This window comes from Molossus molossus, unplaced genomic scaffold (genome assembly GCF_014108415.1).
Source record: "Molossus molossus isolate mMolMol1 unplaced genomic scaffold, mMolMol1.p scaffold_m16_p_2, whole genome shotgun sequence".
In the NCBI taxonomy this organism is placed as follows: Eukaryota; Metazoa; Chordata; class Mammalia; order Chiroptera; family Molossidae; genus Molossus; species Molossus molossus.
The window spans coordinates 39626207-39649112 of NW_023425355.1; the positions used below are offsets into that span (position 1 = coordinate 39626207).

General features: G+C 38.4%; 1 protein-coding gene across 2 annotated transcripts in view; it reads right to left on the reverse strand.

Moving 5' to 3' along the window:
- DCX (doublecortin) overlaps nt 1-22906 on the reverse strand; it is a 221148-nt gene that overhangs the window by 22993 nt on the left and 175249 nt on the right. For both annotated transcript variants that reach the window (XM_036271267.1, XM_036271266.1), the window contains exon 6: nt 3077-3171. In XM_036271267.1, coding sequence (XP_036127160.1) covers nt 3077-3171 — 95 coding nt within the window. The remainder of the gene's footprint in view (nt 1-3076; nt 3172-22906) is intronic.

Here is a 22906-nt window from a genome sequence, read left to right on the forward strand (position 1 = left end):
TATGTTACTTTCTCCAAATTGTTTAATCATACTTGGGCTGTCTTTAACCTCAGCACTTCCTTTTCCTCATCTATATAATGAAAATGCTACCTGCCCTATCTTATTCACGGGGTTATCACAAGGGTTGATGAGAAAATGGCTATGCAAAAGGATCAAGCAGTCTGGAAATGCAAAATGTTGTTCTCATTAACTATACAAGGATTTACTTTGTGTCCATATTGTAGCACTTGAGTATGCGGACTTTGGCTAACCTCATCACAGCTGCATTAAAGAGGATTCTCCATGAGCTGCTTAAGAGAGGAAGCCAAGAGGCTGATTACAGCTTTGGGCCCCGCCACAGCCATCAAAAGTTACCAAAGGGATGCTGGGACTTCAAGTTTCTTTCCAATTGTGCAAGAGGAAAGTCATGGTCTTAGCCACCTGCTTCCTGTCTCCACCATGACTCACACCTTTCAGGTCCACTTGGATGGATGTTCAGATGAAATCTGCTTAGGCCCACTGCTCAAGGACCTTAATGGTGCTATGGTGCACGTAGCTGTGTGATAGGAGGAGCAATAAGTTGAGACCTGAGCCCCAGGGAAACTGAGCCAAGGTCACAGGGTACTTTTTAGCTTATCAATGAAAAACAGTTTACTTTCTGTCACTGGTGGCATAAGCATGAGGTTATTGCTTCCTGGCGCGTTGCACCAAGAGAGGCACATAATCAGTTTTATGAAATGTGTGCCCAAAATGCATAATCTGAATTCAATTACAAGGAAACAATAGACAAACCTAAATTTTTTTAAAAAAAGCATTCCATCACATAACTGACCTGTACTCTTCTGTACAATATACTGTCCTAAAAGATAAAAAGAAAAAAGACTGAAGAACTTTACTAGGTTAAAGAATACTAAAGAGACATGATGACTGATGACTGAAGGCAATGTGTCATCCTGATTGGATCCTGGACCAGAAAAAGAATATTACTAGGGCAATTGCTAAAATTTTAATATAGACTGTTATATGAAAAACCTATAGCCAATATCATACTCAATGGGCAAAAACTAAAAGCATTTCCCTTAAGAACAGGAACATGACAGGGATGCCCACTTTCATCACTCTCATTTTACATAGTACTGGAAGTCTTAGCCACAGCTATCAAGCAAGAAGGGAAAATAAAAGGGATACAAATTGAAAAGTAGGAAGTGAAACTGTCATTATTTGCAGATGACATAATATTGTACATAAAAATCCCTAAAGACTCCATCAAAAATCTATTAGAGCTAATAAATGAATTTGGCAAAGTAGCAGGATACAAAGTTAACATCAAGAAATCGATGGCATTCTTATACAACAATATTGAACTCACAGAAAGAGAAACTAAAAAAAAAATCCCATTTACCAATGCAGTAAAAAACTAAGATACCTATGAATAAACTTAACCAAGTAAGTCAGGTAAATAGTAAAAACAGAAATGCTTTGGGCAAATATACAGTACTAAGTAATGTAGCATAGGTGGTTCTGTGTGGAGAGTGGAACAGTGGAAGTAGGCTACTCCCCATCTTGGAACGTCCACATTAACAAGCTTTGCTGCTCAAAAGGATAACTGAAAGATCACTGCAAAAGCAATTTTAATCCATCTCACAATCTTTAACTACTGACTTTATGTGGGAACAAAACAACCTTGACTTGTAGTCTTTGCTGATTGCCATGGTGTAAATCTTTCCACCATAGCTGCATTCTAGTTACCAATACAATGTCTCTGAACACAGAGTTGGAAAGCAATGCATAATCAATTCTCACGACCTTGTGCAAACTAGCTCCAGCATACTGCTGGCAATAACCTGGGTACCAGTCCTCTGTCTGCTACTACCTAACTATGTTTCCCTACTAAGTAACTTAACCTTTATAGGTTGCAATTTCCTCATCTTAAAATATTAACCTCACAAGATCATTTAAAGAATCAAATCAAACTAGTTTACTTCCAAGATCTCTGGCTTTGACCATCTATGATTCTGTGATGGAGTTGGCCACATTGGTGGCTTTGCCTTTTTCCATGTCACACCAAGTCTTGTGGAAAGGCAAAAAACAAAAGAATCCTAGAGGAAGTTTCTCTAGAGCAGCGGCTCTCAACCTGTGGGCCGTGACCCCTTTGGGGATTGAATGACCCTTTTACAGGGGTCGCCTAAGACCATCAGAAAACACATATTTCCAATGGTGATTTATAACAGTATCAAAATTACAGTTATCAAGAAGCAACAAAAATAATGTTATTGTTGGGGGTCACCACAACATGAGGAATTGTATTAAAGGGTCGCAGCATTAGGAATGTTGAGAACCACTGCTCTAGAGTGTGGTAATAAGAGCAGAAACCACATTTACATTGCCTCAGAGATGAGGTCCAAGGCATTGACCACTCCAGATTTTCTATACAGAAGAAATTTCTTGGTGGGAATCTGTTTGAGAAGTAGAACTAGAGAATCTATAAAGTTCTATTATTTTAATGATATATTTATTTGAGATAAGTTAGAAGTGCACATGGTGCCTAGGATCAATGCAACATATATATGCCTTCTCTTCCTATGCTGTATCAGAATCTGCCTGGTAAAGACTACATAGTGAAACTAGAGTCTGTTAATATTTTGATATCTAGAATATCTAAAGGAAGTAACTCAGTGCTAACTTTCCTTGATTGTTATATTTATGTCACTTCTATTGCCTGGCACCTGGGGGAAATAAGTTGCTTTTAAGGCCCTCTTTGCTATGACTCTAAATTGGACAGAAAAGTGCTCAACCCACCCCCTGAGCCATCATTTAGTGACATCATTAGCTCAGCATGTGTATTTGAGACCCATGTACCTCTTCTTTTTGGTTAAATGTAATTGAGAGTAAATAAATCAGGGGTCAGAGGAATAAATAAAAGTGACTGGAAGCTTGGCCCCTGCTGGGATTCCCAGGGCTTCACACTAACAGACCAGATGAAAGGAAATTCTGGCTTTAATGTGCTGTTGAAGTTGATGAACGAGAAAACCCTCACCCAGCCAATCAAAAAATTCCAAGTGTAAAGGGGTTTAGTAAGGTATAAGAGACATAATACCTTGTGCTTCCGGAGGCTGCCAGGACTGGTGGGTGTAGAGATGGGAGACTGCTTAGACTTGGGGGTAGAGAGCTGGCTGCTGGAGGTTCCATTTGCTAGCCCAATGCAAGAGAAAAGGAATGGATAAAAATCAACAGCAAAGAAAGGAACAAGTTATTCTTCCCCTCCGAAGACACTAAGGACATTCAAACAAGTCATACATACAAGCAAGTGATTTGATGAGTAGGACAAAGGTGAAAAGAAACAGATTCCTCAGAAAGACAAGAAGTGCAATCCTCATGTTAATCAGATCCCTGAGCAGTGCAAGGCAGCAATCTTCCCACCCTTTCCCCTGAGTGCTTCCAATTACAGGGTCTGGTTCTTTTCAAACCTTTTTCATATTCATTACCAAGTTTGACTCTAACAACATTACTGTGAGGTAGTCTGGGAAAACATTGTTTTGTTTCAATTTTGTAAGTGAGAAAAAAGTGAGGCACAAAGAAATTGTGTGCCTTACCTTAAGGGAGAGGAAATATGGGTGGTTTTGACTAGGGCACATTTTTTGGTAGCAGATGATGTGGCAGGTTCAGGACAGCCCATTGTCAATCTTTCTCTGCTCTCTCTTCCTGTTAACCTTACCCCTCCCCTCTACACACACTCTCTCTTCCCCATCTCATCTTGGGCAAAAAGGACAGAAGGAAAGAAAGAGAAAAGGGGCTAGTCATGAAGAATGAAAAAGTGGAGGAGAAACACAGAATGAAACAAAGAAAGGCTCATACAGCAAAATGGGTGGAGGAGAGAATTTTAAAAAGTGAGAGAAAGAGATAAGGAGTGGAAGAAAGGGGACAAAGGGAGACAGGGTAGAGATTAAAAGAAGAGAAGAATGAAGAAGTTTGAAATAGGGACAGAAACAGACAATTGTGGTCAAAGTCAGAGTGCAACACAATTTGTCTCTACTCAATAAAATGCTGAACATGAGATGATTTAATATTTAAAATCTTTATATTCCATTGTGTTCACACTTGTTTTATATTCCCTTGCTAATGAGCTTTTCAAATATCTAATCAAGTAAAAATAAATGTAGTGCCTTAAATGGAACAATTAAACATCCTTGAAAATGGATTCATGTTCAGATATCTCATGCTAATTTTTTTTTTCTTAATCTAAGCACCTATGTTATTCATCAGAGATATTCTGAAATGTGCTTTACAAATATAAAGCCAAATATTTCAATGGTATGAGGGTTGTGGATGAGAGATGGAGGAGGAAAGAAAGAAGAAAGAAGGGAAGGCAGGAGAGGGGGGAAATGAGAAAGAGAGATGACATAAAGAAAATTAAAAATTGAACACATTAAGCAGGAACATGGCCTGAGAGTACTGCTATTAGTCCCACAGGTAAAGCATAAACTGTTGTATCATAAACATTTCCTGAGGATACACTTCCTCTGCTCCACTTATGGGAATGTTTCCCTAGGTTCTGCAACCTACATACCAACTATACAGATGGAATAGACATCAGTATGGTGGTTGCTGCATTTGTCCAAATGCAGGTGAGCTGAAAGATGGGTACTTAGGCACTCAGTATCTGGTTTTACCTATGTGTTCACTCATCTCTCACCTACTCACTGAGAGACCTTTCACCCTGTCAGAACTTCCTGGAAATCATTCATTCATTTATCCAGCAGTTACAAGGTACTTTCTCTAAGCCAGGCCAAGTATTATACAATGAGGTTTCAGAGATGAGTAAGTCCCTTCTTGTGGGGAAACAGGCAAGAATACACTAGGCTAAGTGCTATGACAAAGCCATGTAAGGGGTATTTTTGGAGTCTGGTGGAGAGACTTTGAAATCAGGGAACTGGGAAGCAAACAAGAGGAGGTAACACCTGAAAAGTCTTGAAAATGACTCTGGAATAGACAAATTTATAGAGACAGAAAGTAGATCCATGATTGCCAGGGGCTGGCTAGGAGGGGTGGAGGAAGTAGGAGCTGGGGGAAAATAGAGAGTGTCTGCTAAAGGTAGAGAGTTTGTATAGGGGGATAAAGATGTTCTGGCATTAAATGGTGGTTATTGTTGTACAACTCCATGGCTAATTGGAAAAAAAACAAAAAACAAAAAACATTGAATTGTACATTTTAAATGAGTGAATTGTTTGCTATGTGAATTGTACCTCAACAAAGTCATAAAAAAGATGGATTGGAGCTAGTTAGACAGAGAGGGTAAAACAGGTATTCTAAGACTAGAATTGCACCAATAGTGCCAAAGACATGCAGGTGTGAGAGAATACAGTATGTTTACAGAAGAGCAAATAGCTCAAAATGGCTGAACCACAGGGTGCCAGCAGTGAGTTCTAAGAGATAAGACTGGGAGGGGGATAAAGGCCAAAGCCTGGGGGCTTTTTGTGAAGGCTTTTTTGACTTTTCATTTGATTTGTGTAAAAAATCTGGGAGTGATACTATCAAATTTGCATTTTAAAACTATTACTCCAGTTGTTGTGGTAAGAATTGGATGGAGTGGGGTAGGATAAGGAAAGGGTAGAAAGAGAGGTGGGTTAAAAGACAATGAAGTAGTCCAGGTGAAAGGTGATGATGGCTTAAATTAAAACAGTGAGAAGGGAGAAAGAGGACATGGTGGAAGATAGAGACCTGGACGCCAGACAACCTTAGAGTGTTATGTGCACATACCATTTAAGCCACCCAAAGAAGAACATGACTCGTGTCAAACAGCACAAGGACTGGGGGAGCTAAGCTTAGTCAGGGCATTAGACTTTCTGGTGAATAAAGGAAGCACTTCAGCCATCATCCTCTAAGAGACACACCTACCATAGACACCAGAATAGCAAGTAGAAAGACACATTGAAGATATTGGATTCCCAAAACAATGTAATTGCCAAGAAAGCAAAAGGTTTTCCTATTTTGTTAAATTTTGCATCCCAGTTGCGGGAATAATGCCTGGAACAGAGTAGATGCTCAATAAATATCTAATGAATTTTTTTTCATGTTTTAAATTAAATTTATTGGGGTGATATTGTTTAATAGGATCATATAGATTTCAAGTATACATTTCTGTGATGCATGATCTTTATATTGCATTGTGTGCCCACCACCAAAGTCAACTCACATTCTGTCACCATACATTTGGCCCCCCATCCACCCCCCACCTCCCACCCCCTTCTCTCTGTAACCAAATTGTTGTCTGTGTCTATGAGTTTCAGTTTTATATTCCACATATGAGTGAAATCATATGGTTCTTGGCTTTTTCTGACTGACTTATTTTACTTAGTATAATATTCTTAAGAACACTTTTTTAAAGAGGCTTTTTGGAAAAGGCAAGTGTCAGTGGAGCCACAAGGGGGCCAAGTAATCAATTACTCTTTAGGATAAAAAAGCAGTTAGTGGACTACCTATACTACCTGAGAGCCTCCCCAGCAAGACCTGCCACCTACTATTCAAGAGAGAGAGAGAGCAATCTCCTTGATCTGAGTGGACATAATGGAAATCTCCCCAATAAGCCCTGACCTTAGGCAGGAAATCTAACAGATATAGACATCCCCAGGTAAGTTTTGACATTTAGTTCCACATGATTGCTGTATCCTTTGGCAACAACGGATTCTAGTTTACCAGCATTTGGCAGCCATGTTACAAAGTGAAATTGTCTTTTTCACCTACACTCTTATCTAGCTGAGAATGAGCCCACTGATCTTACCAATATGTAGAAAATGTTAACTACAGTATGTCTGCATGTGAGACAGTTTCCACCTGTTGGCCATAGATCTGCACACACAAGTTCTTTTGCAACGTCTAGTCCTTTTTTTCAATATCCTCTGAAACTCTCTTACCCCAAAACTTTAGGAGTAATACATAAATACATATTCCATCTATATTTTTCTATGTATTCTCTCTATATGTGTCTGTGTTCATATATGTTTCCCTGCTGCTACCACCACAGCTAATTAATCTTAGGCTATCTTAAGAGGACTTTACTTTGTCATTTTGGAAATCAGTTTTTAATCTTTTAACTGCCACTCACTACATTGCTAAAAAATGCAGATACTTTCTCATATTCCATGATGGAATGAAACCCAAAGGTGGACATTAGAAAAATGAGAAAATGTAGATATGCACTGCCTGAAGGAATGCCTACATATACAAAGTAGATAAAATATATTCATGTATGTAATTTTTCTATGGGTTCTATGTGAAAAACCTGGGAGAATGCCTTTTGATATAGATTCTGAAGCCAATTCATATAAATTTCAAGTAAAAGAACTAACAGGAAAAAAAACATAAATGTGGTGTGATGAACTGTACATGGTCCTAAACTGTCAAATCCACATGGAAGCCTGTCACAGTTCATTCTGAGAGTGTCAGGAAATAATACACTGTATGAATCCCTCCTTTACCTTTATTATTCTCTATTAAAAGTCCTTTGCTTTTGTCTCAGAGCTTCTATTTCTCAGGTGCAATTTGGAAATGCATTGGGAGAGTCTTTACCCTCTTTTAATTGTTTCTTTCATTTCCCTCCACAGAACCACAACATTGTTTCACTGCTGTCACCTTTTATTTACTTGTAATCCAAATTCTTTCACTCCTTTCTTCTCATTGTATAGTTAATGTTTTTGTCCCTTCTACAACAAGGTACATCAGGAAATTTTCAATCTCCTAGGCATCTTATCAATTTTATCAATGAAAACCAGAATAATAATGTTTACTGAGTATCTATAGTATGAGTGTCTATGTGTTTTTCTGTTTCCCATTTTCTCTATATATTTTCCATTCTTTATCTTTCTCTCTCTCTCACACACACACTCATACACAGACAGAGCCATATTTAGTTGTATCCTTACTTTTTAGAAATAGTTCAACCATTTTATTTTTTTAACATTTTTTTCAATTACAGTTGACGTACAATATTATATTAGTTTCAGATGTACAACACAGTGATTAGACTTTTATATAACGTACGAAGTGATCACTCCGATAAATCAAGCACCCACCTGACACCATATATAGTTATTACAATCTTATTGACCATATTCCCTATGCTGTACCTTATATCCCCATGACTATTCTCTAACTACCAATTTGTACTTCTTAATCCCTTCACTTTTTTCACCCAGTCTCCCAAACTTCCTCCCATCTGGCAACCATCAAATTGTTCTCTTTCTGTGAGACTGTTTCTGTCCTGCATGTTTGTTAATTTTGTTTCATAGATTCCACATATAAGTGAAATCATGGGGCATTTTTCTTTCTCTGTCTGACTTATTTCACTTAGCATAATACCATCGAGGTCCATCCACATTGCTGCAGATGGCAAGATTTCATTCTTCTTTTATAACAATTTTATAGCCCATTGTGCATATGCACCACTTCTTTATCCATTCATTTCTTGATGGACACTTAGGTTGCTTTCATGTCTTGGCTATTGTAAATAATGTTGCAATAAAAATATGGGTGCAAATTACTTTTAAATTTAGTGTTTTGGGTTTCTTTGACTATATATCCAGAAGTGGAATTGCTGGGTCCTTCTTAGTCCCCTGTTATGGTCTTTGTTTTAAAGTATATTTTGTCTGGTATAACTATTGCTACTTCAGACGTTTTTGTTTACTTATTTCCATTTACATATAATATCTTTTCCATACTTTTACTTTCAGTCAGTGTGTGTCTGTGTGTGTCTTTTCTATTCCGTTACTTTCAATCTGAAGCGAGTCTCTCGTAGACAGCATATGTAAGAGTTTTGTTTTCTTTTTCTTTTTTTTTTTCTCGTTAATCCTCACCTGAGGACATTTTTCCTTTTTTTTTTGTTGTTGTTGTTGTTGTTGTTGTTGTTCAGACAGAGTGGGAGGGAAAAGAAGAAGAGAGAGAGAGAAACATCGACGAGAAAGGGACACACTGAGTAGCTGCCACCCGCAGAACCCAACCAGGGCCAGGGAAAACCTGCAACCAAGGTACCTGTCCCTACTGGGAACCAAACCTGGGCCACAAAGGACCTAAGGCTGACGTTCTAAACGCTGAGACAAACCAGACAGGGTGGGTTTTGTTTTCTTATACATTCAGCCAACATATGTCTTTTGACTGGACGGCTTAATATATTTGTATTTAAAGCAATTGTTCATAAATATTTATTGCCATTGTATTATTCATATTTTAGTTTTTACTTGTTCTTCTTAAGGAATACACTTTTTTTGAGACCACTAATTTTTTATTTTTATTGGTTTATTTATTATATAATTAATTATTTTTGTTACAGATGTTTCTCCTTTTTCCCCCACTGATACCTCCCCTACCCTCCTTCCCCGCCCTGTCCCCAGCTTTGTTGTCCATGTCCATTGTTCATGCACACATGCATATAAGTTGTGTGGTTTAACCCTCCCACACCACCCCCTCTTCTGGGGATTGTCAGTCTGTACCCCACTTCCACGTCTCTGGGACTACCCCATTCCTGAGACTGTTATGTTCATTATATTACACAAATAAGTGAGATCATATGATACCTGTCTTTCTCTGTTTGGCTTGTTTCGCTTAAAATAATACTTTCCAGGACCCTCATGGTGTCTCAAAGGATAAGAGATCTTTCTTTCTTACAGCTGCATAGTACTGCATTGCGTATATATACCACAGCTTTGTTATCTATTTGTCTACTGATGGACATTTGGACTGTTTCCAGATCTTAGCTATTGTAGAGAGTGCTGCTACAAACATGGGGTACATATATTCTTTCTGATTGCTGGTTCAGGATTCTTAGGGTATGTTCCTAAATGTGAGATCATTGGGTCAAATAGCAGTTCAATATTTAAATTTTTGAGGTAACACCATATTGTTTTCCACAGTGGCTGCACAAGTCTTGCATTTCCACCAGCAGTGTGTACTACAGTTCCCTTTTCTCCACACCCTCGCCAACACTTGTTGTTTGATGATTTGTTGATGGCGACCATTCTGACAGGTGTAAGGTGATACCTCAATGTTGTTTTAATTTGAATCTCTCTGATGATTAGTGATGTTGATCATTTCTTCATATGTCTCTTAGACATTTTGTCTTGTTTGGAGAGGTGTCTATTTATTTCCTCTGTTAATTTAATTGGGTTCATTGTCTTCCTTTTGTTGAGCTGTTTAAGTACTCTATATATTTTGGAAATTAACCCCTTATCTGATGTATCATGGGAAATTTTGCTCTCCCATAGAGTGGGTTGCCTTTCCATTTTGATTATTGTATCTTTTGCTGTGCAGAAGCTTTTGAGATTGATGTAGTCCCAAGTGTTCATTTTCTCCTTTGTTTCTGTTGCCTTAGGTGATATATTAGTGAAAATTCTGTTGTGTATGATGTCTGAAATTTTGTTGCATACAATTTCTTCTAAGATTTTATGGATTCATGAGTCACATTTAAGTCTTTTATTCATTTTGAGTTTATTCTTGTGTACGGTGTGTTGATGGTCTAGTTTCATTTTTCTTTTTCTTTTTTTGCATGTAGCTGTCCAATTTTCTTAACACCATTTATTAAAGAGGCCGTCTTTACTCCACTGTATGCTCTTGGGGACTTTGACAAATATTAATTGAACATAATGTTTTGGGTCCATTTCTGGGTTCTCTATTCTGTTCCATTGGTCAATCTGCCTGTTCTTGTGCCAGTACTAGGCTGTTTTGATTACAGTGGCTTTGTAGTATAACCTGAAATCTGGTAATGTGATTCCTCCAACTCTGTTCTTCTCTTTCAAGATTGCTGTGGCTATTCGAGATCTTTTTTGGTTCCATATGAACTGCTGAAATATTTGTTCTAATTCTGTGAAGTATGCCATTGGTATTTTGATGAAGATTGCATTGAATCTATAGATTGCTTTGGGTAGTATGGACATTTTAATGATGTTGATTCTTCCAATCCATGAACAAGGTATGTACTTTCACTTTTTTATATCTTCCTCTATTTCTTTTTTCAATGACCTACAGTTTTCTGCAAATAGGTTCTATATTTCTTTGGTTAAATTTATTACTAGGCACCTTAATTTTTTTGCCGTGATGGTAAATGGGATTATTTATTTTAGTTTCTCTTTTTGTGAGTTCATCATTGGTGTATAAGAATGCCATCGATTCTTGATGTTAATATTGTATCCTGCTACTTTGCCAAATTTATTTATTAAGTCTAGCAGATTTTAGATGGAGTCTTTAGTGTTTTCTGTGTATAATATCATGTGCTATAGAATAATGACACTTCACTTCCTCTTTTCCATTTTGGATCCCTTTTATTTTTTTCTTTCTGTCTGATTGCTGTGGCTAAGACTTCCAGTACTATGTTAAATAAGAGTGGCAAAAGTGAGGCTCTTTTTCTTGTTCCCGTTCTTAAGGGAAATGCTTTTAATTTTTGCCCATTGAGTAAGATGTTGGCTGTAGGTCTTTCATATATGGCCTTTATTATGTTGTGATATGATCCCTCTATTCCCAGGTTGCTGAGAGTTTTTATCAGAAATGGGTCCTGGATTTTGTTGAATGCTTTTGCAGCATCTATTTATACAATGATATGATTTTTATTTTTTATTTTGTTTATGTGGGGTATCACATTTATTGATTTGCAAATATGGTTTAAACCTTGCATCCCTGGGATGGATCTCACTTGGTCATGGTGAATATTATCTTTGATGTATTGCTGGATCTGATTTGCTAGTATTTTATTCAGGATTTTGGGGTCTATGTTCATCAGCGATATTGGCAGGTAGTTTTCTTTCTTTGTAGTGTCTTTCTCTGGTTTTGGAATTAGAGTTATGCTGGCCTCATGAAACGAGTTTGGAAGATTTTCTTCTTCTTGAATTTTTGAAATAGTTTTAGGGTATTAGTTCTGCTATGAATGTTCAGTAAAATTCCCCCATGAAGACGTCCGGACATTGGCTTTTGTTTGCTGGGAGAGACTTGATTACAACTTCAATTTCTTTCGTTGTTATTGGTCCGTTCAAGTTATCTATCTCTTCCCAGTTCAGTTTTGGGAGACTATGTGTTTCTAGAACTTTGACCATTTTGCTTAGGTTGTTGAATTTGTTGCCGTATAAGTGTTAACAATCCTTTCCATTTCTGTGGTGGCAGTTATCATTTCTTATTTTTCATTTCTGATTTTGTATATTTGGGTTCGCTCTCTTTGTTTCTTGGTGAGTCTAGCTAAGGGTCCATCAATATTGTTTATCTTTTCAAAGAACCAGCTCTTTGTTTCATTGATCCTTTGAATTGTTTTTTGGACCCCATGTAATTTATTTCTGCTCTGATCTTTAATATTTCATTTCTTTTACTTGCTCTGGAGTTTTCTTTTTGTTTGCTTTCTAGTTCTTTAACTTCTGAGGTTAGCTAGTTTATTAGAAATTTTTCTTGCTTCTAGCCATAGGCCAATAGTGCTATGAACTTCCCTCTCAGAACTGCTTTTGCTGTATCTCACAGATTTGTGTTATTGTGTGTTCATTTTCATTGGTTTCCAGGAAGTTTTTAATTCCTTCCTTGATCTCCATGGCAACCCATTCATTGATCAATAACATGTTATTTAGCCTCCATGTGTACACATGTCTTTGCATGTTCTTTTTGTGATTGACTTCTAGTTGCATGCCATTGTGATCTGAGTAGATGCTTGATATGATTTCAATCTTATTGAACTTGTAGAGACTTAGTTCGTGTCCTTACATGTGGTCTATCTTTGAGAATGTCCCATATGCACTTGAGAAAAGTGTGAATTGAGAAGTTTTGGGGTGTAATTCCTTGTAGATATCTATGAAAGCCATTTGACCTAGCGCTTTATTTAGAGTCTGTGTTTCCTTGTTAATTTTTTGTCTAGAAGATCTATCCAGTGATGTCAGCGGGGTATTGAAGTCCCTGCTATGATTGTATTACTATTGATTTCTCCTTTGAAGTCCTCCAAAAGATTTTTAATATATGTTGGTGCTTCTATATTGGGTGGGTATATGTTTACCAAGGTTATATCTTCCTGTTGGATAGATCTTTTTAATATTATGTAGTGGCCTTTTTTTTTGTCTCTAATTATGGCCTTCATTTTGAAATCTACTTTATCAGATATGAGTACTGCTACTCCAGCTTCTTTTTCCTTTCCATTTGCTTGAAAAAATTTTTCCATCCCTTAACTTTCAACCTATGTGAGTCTTTTGTTGTGAAGTGGGTCTCTTGTAAACAACATATATATGAATCATGCTTTCTTTTTTTTGTTTTTGTTCTTTTTTTTGTTGTTGTTGTTGTTGTTGTTTTATCCTCACCCGAGGATATTTTTCCATTTTTTGTTCAGGTAGAGTGGGAGGGAGAGAGAGGAACAGAGAGAGAGAGAGAAACATTGATGTGAAAGGAACACATCGAGTGGCTGCCACCCGCACAACCGACCAGGGCCGGGGACAAACTGCAACCGAGGTACGCGCCCTTAGCGGGAACTGAACCCGGGTCTCTCAGGACCGTAGGCCGACGCTCTAACCACTGAACCAAACCGGCCAGGGCAATCATGCTTTCTTATCCAGTCAGCTACTCTGTGTCTTTTTATCGGAACATTCAGCCTATTCACATATAAGGTGATCATTGATATGCACTTATATATTGCCATTTTTGTTTAGTGTGGTTCTATTTTTCTTCCTATTTCTTCTACTAATTACAGCAGTCCTTTTAGCATATCTTACAGTGCTGGTTCGGTGTTAATATATTCCCTTAGCCTTTTTTTTCTTTCTTTTTTTTGCCTGGAAACCTCTTTATTTGACCTTCTATTTTGAATTATATCCTTGCTGGAGAGAGTAGTCTTGGATTCAGATCCTTTTTTTTCATGACCTTGAATACTTCATGCCACTGCCTTCTCAACAGAAACATGTGGTGTTTCTGTTGAGAATTCGTCTGAGAGCCTTATGGGGTTTCCTTTGTAGTTAACCTGTTGTTGCTGATGTCTTGCTGCCTTTAGGATTCTATCTTTGTCTTTAATATTTGTCATTTTAATTACCATGTGTCTTCGTGTAAGCTTGTTTGGGTTCTTTTTACTTGGTGCTCTGTGTGCTTCTTGAACTTGAATGCCTTCTTCCTTCACCAAGTTAGGAAAGTTTTCTGTCACTATTTCTTCAAATATATTCTCTAACCCTTGCCCATTTTCTTCCTCTTCAGGGACTCCTAAGATGCAAATGTTATTACTTTTCCAGTTGTCCCACAGTTCTCTTAAGCTGTCTTCCTGTTTTTTAATTGTTTTTTCCTTATGATTTTCTGATTGGTTGATTTTTTCTACCCTGTATTCTAATTAACTGATCTGGTCCTCAGCTTCCTCTATTCTGCTGGTTAGTCTTTCCAATGTGTTCTTTATTTTTGCTATGCCATTCTTCATTTCCACTTGATTGGTTTTCAATGTTTTTATATCTTTACTCATGGCACTGATGTCTTTACTCATGCTGTTAAGCTTCCTCGAGATCATGGCTCTGGACTCTTCCTCTGATAATTTGCTTAGCTGCATTTCATTTATCTCATCTTTGCTAACATTCTCTTGTTATGTCTTTTGGGATTTGTTTTTTTTTATTTCACCATTTTGGCTATCTCAGTGGGTTTTGGAGCCTGCCAAATTTCCCTGTTTGTGGTGGTGTTCTTCTGTTTGTGGCTCCCTCTGTTGGGTTTGGATGAGCCTCGGTGGGCCCACGTTAAACACCACTGCCAAGTCTTACTTTCCTGGGTAGGTTTTCAATGCCAGGAAAGGTTCAGTTATCCTCTAGCTTTTTCCTGGTGGCTAGTAGTCTCAGTTACTCGGAATGTAGCCCTGGTAATTTGCCTATGAGGATTTCCATAGTGTGGGATAGATTCTGGTTATTAATGAGCCTCAATTATCATTTTTTTGTTTCACCTAGGAATGGCTGAATCTCCGAGGTTGGGCTGCTGCTTTTCCCCACAGCTCTGGGAAGGAGCACACTGGACACCGTTCTTTGTAGCCTCAACTCAGCAAAAACTCTGAGTGCACTCCAAATCCTGGGTGTCCCCAGAGTGTTTTAGTGCAGTCTGCCCTTCCTCTGCTGTAGCCTCCAGGTGATTGGCTGTGGCTGTTTTAGTGCTCTGTCTTGGCTCTCTGTGCTGTGGAACGGGCTTGGTCTTTATTCCCTATGGGCACTGCTCGCAGCTAAGTTGCAGCTGTCCATGGGCTTCCAGCTTGCCAACCTCTTGTGCCTCTGCATATCCTAACAGTGTCCCTGGTTATATGGTTCTGTCCTGCTATTTTTCTGTTGCTTTTTTCCTGAGGATTTGTCTTTATTTTAGATGTAATTCCCATTTGGTTCTGGGAGATCGTCTGTGTAGCTTCTGTTCACTCTGCTTCTACTTTCACATCCTCTATGCCTATCTTTTGCGCAGCTGGTTCACACAGGCCTTTCTGGTGCCCCTGCACCCTGCAGGTCCTGTGAGTAACTGGATCTTACAGTTCCTGCTGGGTCCCACAGGCCTCTCTTGTGTCCTTGCACACTGCAGGTCCTGTGGGCTGGCAGTTGGATCACAGCAGTCTCTTTGGGGCTCTGGCTTCCCAATGCACTTGTGAGCTGCTGGACCATGCAGGCCTCTGAGGAGCCCCAAGTCCCACCTCTGGGGGCTGGGGAGTGCTGCTGCCCCATGGGGATCAACTCCTGTTCAGTTTTTGCTGTACATTTTGGAAATGGGTCTCACCTGCTGGTCTGTCCTTCTGTTGTCTGGGCATGAATATCTGCTCCACAGCCTCTGTTGCTGGGAGTATATCTGGACTGTAATCTGGCTGCTACTATGGGGGATGATGCTGGGCTCCAGGCTGTCTGAGGCTTCAGTGACTGGCACCTTGGGAGCTCCACTACTTTTGCACCAGTCTGTGTTGACACAGAGTGTCCACTGGTCCGATGATGTCAGGTGTGCTGGTGGGCTCAGGTTGTTGGGCCCTAGCTGCTCCCACTGCCTCCTCCCAGGGAAGACCTGGGATCTTCCAAAATGGTGGGATCTCCTTGTAGTGCAGGGAAAATCACCCTGAAGGACCGCTTACCATGGTAGCCAGCTGCTCCCATCCATAGCACAGGAACTTTCTGCTTCGTGGCTCTGCACTGCTGGGGTTCGGTCATCCACCTTCATGTCCACTCACACTCTTTCACACACTCGCTCACTCTCTGACACACTAACCCTCCCTCTGGTCCTGCTGGCTGCCATCTTCCAGTAAATATCCAGAATTAATATCAGGAAGACACTTTAACATTTCTTGTAATATTGGTTTGGTGATGGTGAATTACCTTAGATTTTTCTTGTCTGAGAAGCTCTTTATCTGACTTTTGATTCTAAATGATAGCTTTTCTGGGAAGAGTAATCTTTGTTGCAGATTCTTACTTTTCATCGCTTTTAATATTTCTTGCCAATTCCTTCTGGCCTGCAAAGTTTCTATTGAGAAATCAGCTGACATTCTTATGGAAGCTCCCTTGTAGGTAACTAACTGCTTTTCTCCTATTTCTTATATTAGGTTAGAGACGTTTTGATCATTGTTTTTTCAAATAGGTTTTCAATTTCTTGTTCTCTCTCTTCTCCTGGGAACCTTATGATGTGAATATTGGTACCCTTAATGTTGTCACAGAGGCTCCTTACACTATTCTCACTTTTTTTGTTGTCATTCTTTTTTATTTTAGGTATTCTGATTGGGTGGTTTCTGCTTTATTTTCTTCCAAATTGGTGATTTTATCTTTTGCTTCATCTGCCCTCTTAGTAATTCCCTGTAACGTATTCTTCATTTCAGTTAGTGTATCCTTAATTTCTGACTGGTACTATTTTATGTTTTCTATCTTCTTTTTGATGTTTCCTATCTCTTTGCTGAAGTTCTCACTGAGATCACTGAGCATACTTTTTAAAAATTATTATTCATTTATTTTTGTTACAGATGTTTATCATTTCCCCCCTATTGACACCCTCCTTCCCATCCACCCACTGAGCCCTGCCCCCAGCTTTGTTGTCTATGTCCATCAGTTATGTATAGTTGCATATAAGTTCTGTGATATATCTTTTCCCTCCCCCAACCCCTCTTCTGAGGATTGTCAGTCTGTACCCTACTTCTATGACTCTGAGTCTATTTTGTTCATCAATTTGTTTAGTTCATTATATTTCAGAAATACATGAGATCATGTGATATTTGTCTATCTTTGCTTGGCTTCTTTCAATTAAGATAATACTTTCCAGATCCCTCCATGTTGTCTCAAAGGATAAGAGATCTTTTTTTTCTTACAGCTGCATAGTATTCCATTGTGTATATGTACCACAGCATTTTTATCCACTCATGTACTGATGGACACTTGAGCTGTTTCCAGATCTTAGCTATTGTAAATTGTGATGCTGTAAACTTAGGGGTACAGATACTCTTTCTGATTGGTGTTTCAGGCTTCTTAGGGTATATTACTAGAAGTGGAAACACTGGGTCAAATGGCAATTCAATTTTTATTTTTTGACGTAACACCATAGTGTTACCCATAATGGCTGGACCAGTTTGCACTCCCACCAGCAGTGTACGAGAGTCCCCTTTTCTTCACATCCTCGCCAGCACTTGTTGTTTGATGATTTGTTAATGGCATCCATTCTGACAAATGTGAAGTGGTACCTCACTGTTGTTTTGATTTACATCTCTCTGATGATTAGTGGTGTTGGCATTTTTTCATATGTCTCTTAGCCATTTGTATGTCCTCTTTGGAGAGATGTCTCTTTAGGTTTTCGGCCCTTTTTTAAAATTTATTTATTTTTCATTAATTAATTTTTGTTACAGATGTTTCTCCTTTTCCCCTCACTGATTCCCCCCTCCCCCTCCCTCCCTGCCCTGTCCCCAGTTTGTTGTCCATGTCCACTGTTCATGCATACATGCATATAAGTTCTGTGGTTTATCTCTCCCCCACCACCCCCTCTTCTGGGGATTGTCAGTCTGTACCCCACTTCCACATCTCTGGGACTACCTCATTCCTCAGACTGTTATGTTCATTATATTCCACAAATAAGTGAGATCATATGATACTTGTCTTTCTCTGTTTGGCTTGTTTCACTTAGGATGATACTTTCCAGGTCCCTCCATGTAGTCTCAAAAAATAAGAGATTTTTCCTTCTTACAGCTGCGTAGTACTCCATTGTGTATATGTACCACAGCTTTTTGATCCATTCGTCTACTGATGGATATTTGGGCTGTTTCCAGATCTTAGCTATTGTAAATAGTGCTGCTACAAACATGGGGGTACATATATTATTTCTTATTGGTGTTTCAGTCTTCTTAGGGTATATTCCTAGAAGTGGGAACACTGGGTCAAATGGCAGTTCAATTTTTAATTTTTTTGAGGTAACACCATTGTGTTTTCCATAGTGGCTGCACCAGTCTGCATTCCCACCAGCAGTGTACTAAAGTCCCCTTTTCTCCACAGCCTTGCCAACACTTGTTGTTTGATGATTTGTTGATGTCGGCCCATTTTTTAATTAGGTTCTTTTTCTTCCTCTTGTTGAGTTGTGTGAGTACTCTCTATATTTTGGAAATTAACATTTATGTGATGTATCATTGGCAATTATTGTCTCACATAGATTGGGTTGCCTTTCCATTTTGATGGTTGTTGCTTTTGCTGTGCAGAAACTTTTTAGTTTGATGTAGTCCCATGTGTTCATTTTTTCCTTTTTTTCTGTTACCTTAGGTGTCGTATCAGTAAAAATTCTGCTGCATATGATGTCTGAAATTTTGTTGCCTGAATTTTCTTCTAGGATTTTTTATGGATTCACGAGTCACAATTAAGTCTTTTATCTATTTTGAGTTTATTCTTGTGTATGGTGTAAGTTGGTGATCTAGCTTCATTTTTTTTTTTTTTTTTTTTTTTTTGCATGTAGGTGTCCAATTTTCCCAACAACATTTATTGAAGAGGCTGTCTTGACTCCACTGTATGCTCTTGCAACCTTTGTCAAATATTAATTGAGCATATTATCTTGGGTCAATTTCTGGGTTCTCTGTTCTGTTCCATTGATCTACCTGTTCTTGTACCAGTATCATGCTGTTTGATTACAGTAGCTTTGTAGTATAACCTCATATCCAGTATTGTGATCCCTCCAACTTTGTTCTTCTTTTTCAAGATTGCTTTGGATATTCAGGGCCATTTGTGGTTCCATATAAACTTTTGAAGTATTTGTTCTAGTTCTGTAAAGTATATCATTGGTATTTTGATGGGAATTGCATTGAATCTATAGATAGCTTTGGGTAGTATGGACATCTTAATGATGTTAATTCTTCCAATCCATGAACATGGTATATGCTTCCATTGATATATATATATAGATAGATATAGATATAGATATAGATATAGATATAGATATATAGATAGATATAGATATAGATATAGATAGATATATAGATATAGATATATATCTTCCCTTATTTCATTTTTCAATGACCTGTAATTTTCTGTGAAGGATTCTTTACTTTTTTGGTTAAATTTATTTCTAGGTATCTTAATATTTTTGCTGCTATGGTAAATGGGATTTTTTTTTTTTTAGTTTCTCTTTCTGTGAGTTTATTGTTGGTGTATAAAAATGTCATTGATTTTTTTAATATTAATTTTATATCCTGCTACTTTGCCAAATTAATTTATTATGTCTAGTAGAATTTTGATGGAGTTTTTAGGGTTTTGTATGTACAATATCATGTCATCTGCAAATAATGACAGTTTCTCTTCCTCCTTTCCAATTTGGATCCCTTTTGCTTTTTCTTCATGTCTGATTGCTGTGGCTAAGACTTCCAGTACTATGTTAAATAAGAGTGGTGAAAATGGGCATCCCTGTCTTGTTCTTGTTCTTAAGGGAAATGCTTTCAGTTTTTGCCCATTGAGTATGATGTTGGCTGTAAGGTTTTAAATATGGCTATTACTATGTTGAGATATGATCCCTCTATTCCCACAATGCTCAGTGTTTTTATCAGAAATGGGTGCTGAATTTTGTCAAATGCTTTTTCATCATCTATTGATATGATCATATGGTTTTTATCTTTCATTTTGTTTATGTGGTGTATCACATGTATTGATTTGCAAATATTGTACTATCCTTGCATCCCTGGGATGAATCCCATTTGGTCATGGTGAATAATTTGTTTGACGTATTGCTGGATCTGATTTGCTAATATTTTATTAAGGATTTTGGCATCTGTGTTTATCAGTGATATTGACCTGTAATTTTCTTTCTTTGTAGTGTCTATTTAGTTTTGGAATTAGGATTATGCTGGCCTCATAAAATGAGTTTGGAAGATTCCCATCTTCTTGGATTTTTTGGAATAGTTTGAGGAGAATGGGTATTAGGTATTCTTTGAATATTTGGTAGAACTCCCCTCTGAAGCCATCCCTGCCTGGGCTTTTGTTTTCTGGGAGTTTCTTAATTACGTCTTCAATTTCTTTTGTTGTTATTGGTCTGTTTAAGTTTTCTATCTCTTCAGTTTTTAGAGAGTGTTTGTTTCTAGAAATTTGTTCATTTCTCCTAGATTGTCCAATTTGTTGATGTATAATTGTTCATAGTATGTTTCGATGATCCTTTGTATTTCTGTGGTGTCAGTTGTTACTTCTCCTCTTTTATTGCTGATTTTGTTTATTTGGGTCCTCTCTTTTTGTTTCTTGGTGAGTCTGGCTAAAGGTCCATCGATCTTATTTATCTTTGCAAAGAACCAGCTTTTTGTTTCATTGATCTTTTGAACTGGTTTTTTTTTTGTTTTTTTTTTTTTTTTAGTTTCTATGTCATTTTTTTTTTTCTGCTCTGGACTTTACTATTTCTTTCCTTTTATTTGCTCTGGGTTTTTCTTTTTGTTTTCTTTCTAGTTCTTCAAGTTGTAGTATTAGAGAGTCAGTTAGGAATTTTTCTTGTTTCTTGAGATAGGCCTGTAGTGCTATGAACTTCTCTCTCAGGACTGCTTTCTCTGAGTCTCATAGATTTTGTGTTGTTGTGTGTTCATTTTCATTGGTTTTCAGGAGGTTTTTTATTTCTTTCTTGATCTTGTTGGAAACCCATTCCTTGTTAAATAACATGCTCTTTACCCCCCTGAGCATTCTTATAAACAGTGTTTTGAACTCTGCATCTGTTAGATTGTTTGTCTCCATTTTCTTTCATTATTTTTCTGGAGTTTTACTCTTTTCTTTCATATGAGACATGTTTCTTTGCCTCTTTATTTTGGCTGCCTTCCTGTGTTAATTTTTATAAGTTAGGTAGAGCTGCTACATTTTCCATTCTTTGTAGAGTGACCCTATGTAACAGCTGTCCTGTAGGGCTCATTGGCACAGCCTCCCTATTCACTCAATCTGGGTGCTACAGGTACAAACCTGTGTTGTCTGTCTGTGCCCTCCTGTTATCGCTGAGCCTTGATTGCTGTTGTCACATCAGTGGGAGGTATTTATTCATGGGATCATCACATGAGGATTTGTTGCACCAGAGCAGAGGAGCTGCAGTGCAGGGGCCTACCCCACAGATCATTTCAGTGTGGTTCTGGTGCCCAATGAGTCTATCCCTTGAGTCTGTTGCTGGTGGAGGTGGTTGGGTGGTGCTCCAGTGTGGTCCGAAGCTGGAAACTGGGTGCACTGACCTAGGAGCTTACTGGTAGTTTCAAGGTAAGGTCAGCTGCCACCTGTAATCTGCTCAGAGCTATGAAGTGATTTTCAGATGACTATTACTTTTCCTGGGCATGGAGATGGTCAGGACAGGCCAAGCTGAAAACCAAGGATGACCCCCACTGGTGCTGGGTCTGGGGCCTTTTAGAAAAATGTTTGGGACATGCCAAGACCAGATGCTGTTTATTTGGGGCTTTTGAACCTTTGAGAGATTTAAAGAAATTCCACAGCATGAGCCAGGACAGAATTTTTGTATGGAAAAGCCCCTGAAAATGGTATGGATAGGTTGGCAAATTAGGTGGGGCAGGGTCTCAGGAAATCACCAGGGAAGGGTAAACTCTGTTGATGGAGACTCAGATAAGGTGCCTGCTTGCCAGCTCTGTGGGGGCAGCAGTCAACCAAGAAACAATGGCCTTTGCCAGCCCTTCTGTCTGGGAAAAAAACTGTCCCTTCTGCCCTCACCCTGATGTACCTCTCTAGCTGTTTTCCCAGCACTAGAGCTCAACCAGTGAGTTTTATTAAGTCTATGAGCAGGTCATTTAAGAGGAACTTCTTGGGACTCCAGAGGCACTCTGTCTAACTTAGTTACAATCCCATCTGGTTTCCATAAACAGAAGCTATAGAAACTTATCTTCCCCACACTAAAACTCTTGGCTGGTGTGCCAGGTATCAGGCTGGGACACTTTGCTACTTAAGAGGGACCTCTGCAGTAAAGATATCTCCCAATATTTATCCACCACATGTGGGTATGGGACCAGTCCATTCTGTGTCTCCACATCTCCTATCAGTCTCATTATGGCATCTATATTTCTTCAGTTATAGGACTTCTGTTCAGCTATATTACAGGTGGTTCCCAATGATGGTTGTTCTGAAGTTTAGTTATAATTCTGATGTGGTTGTGGGAGGATGCAAGTACCGTGTTTATCTATCTGCTCTCTTGACCAGAAACCAGTTGTATTCTTATTTTTTGTCAGGGAAACAGGCTTATTCCAGTTATGGCATAGAAAAGTCAGAATTTAGAGATGGGTCTCTCTGATTCCAAAGCCTATATGTTTTTTAGTTTGTTTTCGGGTTTTTCTACATCATTCTTCCTTTACAAAATGAATTCCTTCTGGGACTCCGTCCTATGACAACTTTCTGATAGAGGGTAGGAAGAAAGGACAAAGTTTTGGCAGAGAAAAAAGGAAAAAGAAGAAGATAGAAGCAGACACCAGAACTTGCACACATCATCTGGGCTTTTATCTTATTTGATCTAGTTGAGATTGGAAAGTGATCAGCAAGATCTGTTA